General features: G+C 29.0%; 2 protein-coding genes across 2 annotated transcripts in view; both read right to left on the reverse strand.

Annotated features, from left to right (window-relative positions):
- Window positions 1–5,805, reverse strand: part of LOC108746541 — a 68,357-nt gene extending 62,552 nt beyond the window's left edge. Inside the window, exon 1 of the mRNA XM_018483362.1 lies at window positions 5,619–5,805. Within this exon, the coding sequence (XP_018338864.1) occupies window positions 5,619–5,805 (187 nt within the window). The remainder of the gene's footprint in view (window positions 1–5,618) is intronic.
- The window catches only part of LOC108746563 (kidney mitochondrial carrier protein 1), a 20,269-nt gene continuing 19,154 nt past the window's right edge, over window positions 5,599–6,713 (reverse strand). Inside the window, exon 9 of the transcript XR_001939179.1 lies at window positions 5,599–5,609. The gene's annotated coding sequence lies outside the window, so the exon portion shown is untranslated. The remainder of the gene's footprint in view (window positions 5,610–6,713) is intronic.

Raw genomic sequence — 6,713 nt, forward strand, 5'->3', positions numbered from 1 at the left:
AATTTAAGTGGGATGAGGTCGAAATCTTAGACGAAGAGCCTTGCTATCGGAGACGTTTGGTTTCCGAGATGATTAATATCAAGAAACAAAAGAATAGTCTCAATTTACAGACTGATACCGATGGCCTTCACAAAGCTTATATTCCCATCATAAACAGAGTTTGACTTTCGGTTAAGAATAATCCGTCTCCTCTCTCAATCTGTGTTGATCCGCACTACTGAACGTATGTATATAAAAATAGACACGTAATGTCGTTCTTACATATCGGTGCTTCTTACTGTATTTCATAAGTTTTTAGTTCGTATTGGACATTTATGTTTAAGTTCTTACACATGGATTCTGGTGAGTTTATGAAAGAATTGGGATTATTATCTTTTGGTTATATCTTCAGCATTTTATTATTGCATTTAAACGTAGCCTTGTGCCAGTGGTGTTTGTTGTTTTTTAATTTTATCCTTTTATTAACTAGAATTTCATCGAAATAATTGTAATACTTCACGACAATTCAATCATGCGAGAATTATGGTGGAGACCAAGACTCACCCGAATCGATAACATTCGGAACATGTGATCATTTGCGACGATTGATTTGATTCTATTACTTGTTCGTTATACTAATGTCTGAAGAGGGCTCAAACCGGAAGCCGAAACTTGTAACAGCGTACTCATTTACTAGTTTATAGTCCAATTTTTTACGTGATGTAACAATTCTTCATCGCTATTAATATAATATATATTTTTATGAAAAATTTAAGAAATATGTTTGACTCTTACTTCGCCCGAGATTGAGTTTTGTTATTATGTTTTGAAAGAGTCCTTTATTTTGTTTATTTATTCTAATATAATGTTTTAGAAACCGTTCATTATGTTTATTAAATGTCAAATTCCTTAAAATTATCAAGAATATAGAAGGACAAATTAGAATCAAATTCGAATATAGGTATGTGTAATAATGTTTAAAGTTTTAACATTCTGATCAGTTGAAATATAAATTTAATTTTAAAAATTTAGCATTTTCATTGTAAACATGTCATATAATATAATGTAACGCTAAGTTTCTAAAATTAAATTTATTTCAATTTATCAGAATGTTAAAACTTTAAACGTTTATTACACATATCTATATTTGACTCTAATTTATCCTTCTATATTCTTGATATTTTTGTCATTTAAAAGAGTTCTTTAATTTAATTATTTAAATCATACTGGTTGTAAACATGTTCCTCAAAATTGTCATAATTTTCTATTCAATTTATATATTCTGCAGGAAAATCCATTTGAACAGATATTACAAATGAATAATTCAAATAATATAATATTAATATATCATATACATATACGCTACGTAAAAAAATTAAAGGATCACCTAGTCCGTCCTCAAAAATAGATAAACATTTAAAAAAGTGTAACTTTATCAAAAATGATCATAACGAGATTTTTAGAAAAATATTTTAAAGCTTAAAATATTTACTTTCAAGATCGGTAATTGATATTTTGATCAGATTGATTTTTTACGGATCTGTACAAACAGAAATAAGTATCTGTTAAATTTTGTACAAACTTTACAAAGACCTAGCGTGAAAAATCGCATATAAATTCAATTTACAACAGCCGAAAGAGGGAATTTTTACCTTCAATTTGCTTTTTTATTAAACATTGTACGATTTAAAATGTTTTATAACAAAGTGAAAAGATTCTAGAATATCTTATATACATTCACTTGTAAGTACTTTGTACAGATAATTCCTGTAAAAGAAAAAGAATAAGAATACGTAGCATTACTGCCTACTGTGTCAGTTTTGGAGCCCATATTGTCAGACACTCATTTTTGCATACCTTAAAAAAAAATTAATTATTGCAAAATTGCAAACAGTATTATAAAAACTGCTTACATTATCTAATGGAAGACATTTTTTAGTTTGTACTTATGTTTTTAAAGTTTTATTTTTATTTTTTTTTTTATCGAATTATTCAACATTGAAGCAAAAATGATCCCTTTTACTTTAATGTTGAATATCTCGGTGAAAAAAAATCGTACAACGGATTTTCTGTTTGTAGCTCCGTAAAAATTATTCATAGCGAATATCATTATCGATTTCAAAAGTAGAAACTTCAAACTTTAAAAATCACTGCTTTTTTTTAAATCTCGTTATAATCATTTTTGATAAAGTTTTTCTATCTTGAAGTTTACCTACTTCTGAATAAACGATTAAAAGATCATTTAAAATTGGTATTAAAAAGGACCAAAATTAAAATTTATGGATCTCCGTGAAAAATAATCGCGAAACAATGTTTGATAAAGCATTTTAAAGCTTAAGACATAACTTTCGAATGCTCCGAATCATATTGCTCTGCAAAATTTTATTACAAATGGCGCTAATATATGAGGATCGTATTCTACAATCGTACATGTTTTGAAAGATATTTGTGAAAATTGTAACCATTTAGAACGTTCAGTTGTTTGACAGTTATTTGTGCCAGTCGATGTCAATGTTTTTGTTTGATGAAGATCTCTGTCCTCCGAGTCAAACTTTGACTCTAGGAAATAAGAAAAAGTCGTTAGGGGTTAGATATGGTGAATACAGTGGGTGGTCAATCAATTCGAACCGCAATACATAAATTTCTGTTATAGCGACCGCCGATATTTGACTTTTTCTATTTTTACAAACACACTGACATGGACTGACACAAATGACTGTCAAACAACTAAGCGTTCTAAATGATTACAATTTTTGTAGGTATCTTTCAAAATATGTACGACTATAGTACCAGAATGGATTTTGGCGAGTAATGCCATTTTCATATTGAGGCTCAAAACTTTTTAAACGACCCTTGTAAATTGAACCTTTGTAGAATTGAAGAATAAACTTTGGTGTGCAGAAAAAACATTTTTTTTCTGCAAGTTTTTTAAATTATATCGTCCAGCTTAACATGTTCTACTTAAAATGATTTCTTAATCATTACGCTACAATTTTTTGCACTAAAGTGTAACGATTTGAAGTGAATAATGAATTTTCAGGCCTTTCGCTAAAAACGATTTAAATCATTTAAAAAATGATTTAAAAGGGCAATATGGTTCTCTCTTAAAAATTGTCGCGTAATATTTGCGGCGTGAGAATGTGCATTATCATGCATTAATAAGTCTGTTTCTTATCTGATTTCTAAGAGAGAATCATATTGCGGTTTTAAATCATCTTTCAATGAATCCCGATCTCAATCCAATTAATAAAGCATATGGAATATGATTGGTCATCATTTACGGAATTATCTGTAAGTAGAAAATTTGACAGCGGAAACGCTCCATCAAATTTGGCGTACTATTCCAATGTTTGCAATATGGAGATATATTAGTAATTAGTTGTCCATAAAATAGATAACGTTTGAAGATGTTATTTAAAAAGAGGTGGCAAATCAGATTTTAGTCACACCTGAATATGTACTAGTCTACTAGTTTTAGGCTAATGAAAATGCATATATGTATACACACACACGCACGCACGCCAGGTGTAAGTCCGATCGCGTAACCTTCCTGGTCATCTCGGATAATATTAATACCGGCGGCAACAATACGAGTAGGTATAAGTTTTTAGAAATAGATCTAAAAATTCATTATTCACTTCAAATCATTACACTTCAGTGAAAAAAATTGTAGCGTAATAATTAAGAAATCATTTTAAATAGAAAATGTTAAGCTGTATGGTACAATTAAAAAAACTTACAAAAAAAATTTGTTTTATTCGCGCGCGCGCGTGCATACAAAAGTTCATTCTTAAATTCTACAAGATTCAATTGATATTAACGCCATTTGTAATAAAATTTTTGCAGAGAAATATGATTCGAAGCATTCGAAAATTATGTCTTAAGCTTTAAGAAACATTGTCGAACTTTTGAACAATGACGCTTTATCAAACATTGTTTCGCGATCATTTTTCAAGGAGATCCATAAATTTTAATTTTAGTCCTTTTTAATACCAATTTTAAATTTTAATCATTTGTTCAGAAGTAGGCAAACTTTAAGATAGAGGAACTTCGTCAAAAATGGTCATAACGAGATTTTTAAAAAAGCATTTTAAAGCTTGAAATCTCTATTTTCGAAATCAGTAATTGATATTTCGATATGATTGATTTTTACGAAGCTATACAAAGGATCACTTAGTCCGTCCTCAAAAATAAATAAATGTTCAAAAGAACTTTGTCAAAAATAAACATAACAAGATTTTTTAAAAAGCATTTTAAAGCTTGAAATATCTACGGGAGATTTTTTACGTTATACGGATAGAAATGGATATCTATCAAATCTGACAATTTTATATAAATTTTACAAAGGTCTATGGCTAAAAATCGCACTCAAATGCCGTCTACAGCAGTCGAAAGAGTAAATCTTTAACTTCAATTTCCTTTTTTATTGAACGTTGTACAATTTTTTTTCACCTAATTATTCAACGTTGAAGTAAAAGAGATCATTTTTGCTTCAATGTTAAATAACTCATTGAAAAAAATCGTTTTGTAAAGTTTGTACAAAATGTTCAGATTTCATGGGTATCCATTTGTGTCCGTATATCTCCATAAAGAATCAGTCAGATTTAAATATCAATTACCGATTTTGAAAGTAGAGATTTTAAGCTTTCAAATGCTTTTTTGATTTTTTGTCTGCGATAATTTTTCACCGAGTTACGGTTTTCTGAATATTGCGCAATTTTGAGCGTGTTCTAAAGTGTTTCCTATTTTTTTGTTGAGTAGTGTATTTCTGTTCGTATATCTCCGTAAAAAAATCAATCTGAACGAAATATCAATTACCAATCTTGAAAGTAAATATTTCAAGCTTTAAAATGCTTTTTAAAAAATCTTGTTGTAATCATTTTTGACGAAGTTCTATTGAATATTTACCTATTTTTGAGAACTATGTAGATGATCCTTTAATTTTTTGCGTAGTGTATATACATATATGTAGATTATAATGCGTTCTAATATAAATATTATACAATTTTCTCTTCTCAAGTCATCTCCGGACCACACTTACGTGATACGCAAATTTTCTCGACTCAAGAATTAGCTAATACAAATTTCAAAATCTATTAATATTTTATTACGAAATCTTTTAAGACTCAACTATTGAATCGTGAAAGAAAGAGTTTAAATTATATCTCGAGATAAACTTTATTTGAGTTCCTCACTTGAATTTCAAATGTGAAGTTGTAAATATCTTCTCAAGATTCATCTATTGAACTCTTCCATGACTCAAGATTAGTTAGCTGAGTTTCTCAGCAGAAACATAACTAATACGGGCCTGAAATATGCTATAATTTTATTATGATATAATAGATTTTATTTATAAGTTTTAACAGTTTTAGTATCAGTATTTACGTTTTTAGTGCCACTATCTACTTTTTTGAAGATTAAATTTTAATGATGTACTTCATTTTAAGTTCGGAATAAAAAACGTTTTTCATATTTAACATAATAAATTATTAAATAATTTTTTTCTAGAACATTTGACATTTCTCAGAATTTTAATACAAAACAAGATTATATTGAATATAATCATCGTAAAGAATAATTTCCATTTTCTTTAGATTTTTTCGAGAGAGCTATAATATTTGAACTACAATCTCACTCACGTCTTTTCTCCCTAGCAATCTGAATGCGATTATTCGGAAATTTTAATGATTCCCATTTACGTTTTGCTGTAGCGGAAAAAACAGATCCATTATCGTTTGATTGCCACAATTGTCTTCTATTCACGATTTTAGGCTTATCAATATTGTTCCAAGCATCGATGTAAGTATGGAAAACAATATAGCACATCAAAAGCGTGATTAATGATTGATTTTTTATCATTTTTTTATAATTTCCAACGTGTTTCTGTATGTCAAAAAGATGATGTTAAAGAAATTTTGTTATTGCCACAGATAAAATATCACTCCTTTAAGTTTTTATTACATCGACTTTTTCAGAATATTGAAATGTTACAAGAATTTTCAAAGGGAAACCATGAATTTCACTTGATGAAATCAACTTGATGAGTCAACTAACTTCTACATGTCTAGGGTGTCAAGTTTTAATATATCCAGAAACCACACTTTTACATGGTCTATATATCATGCAGCAAACTGTAATATCCAATTAAGCACCTACCTATAAGAATTTCAGAGAAAGTCGAGAAATTTAATTGGCTCGAATAACGGGCATTGTATTTGTCCCCTGAGTTGTGATAAGTACATCACTTTCTCGCTGCTTAAATCGATTATAATTGCCTTTGTTGAATAAGAGCAACTACCCTACATTAAACACGATTATAAACAAAGTTTGCTCCTTTAAATAAATTATTTTATCATCACGTATGCAAATTTTAATCGTGAGGATAACAAATAATGCAGGAAAAGGAGGGATATGAAGAAATACAGGAGAAATATTTTATTGTATTTTTAAACGAGAAAATCATTGCACTCTCTAAATTATTTCAAGCGTAACGCATTTGTTACTGCGTGTAAGTTCCGAGATACGCGCGACAGATAAGAGTTATAGTGATTTGTATCGTTGCAAGAATCCATACAGAATGGTATAGTGCAGTATAGCTAGCACCTGCGATAAAATAATGTAAAAATTATTATTACGTCTAAATCCTTGAGAATTAATATTGGAATCGATTGGAAAGACGAAGGATGAGTAAGGAATGGGTATGGATGGATGTTTAGACAGACTCTGTCTCACAA

The sequence above is a fragment of the Trachymyrmex septentrionalis genome, unplaced genomic scaffold, assembly GCF_001594115.1.
Source record: "Trachymyrmex septentrionalis isolate Tsep2-gDNA-1 unplaced genomic scaffold, Tsep1.0 scaffold178, whole genome shotgun sequence".
In the NCBI taxonomy this organism is placed as follows: Eukaryota; Metazoa; Arthropoda; class Insecta; order Hymenoptera; family Formicidae; genus Trachymyrmex; species Trachymyrmex septentrionalis.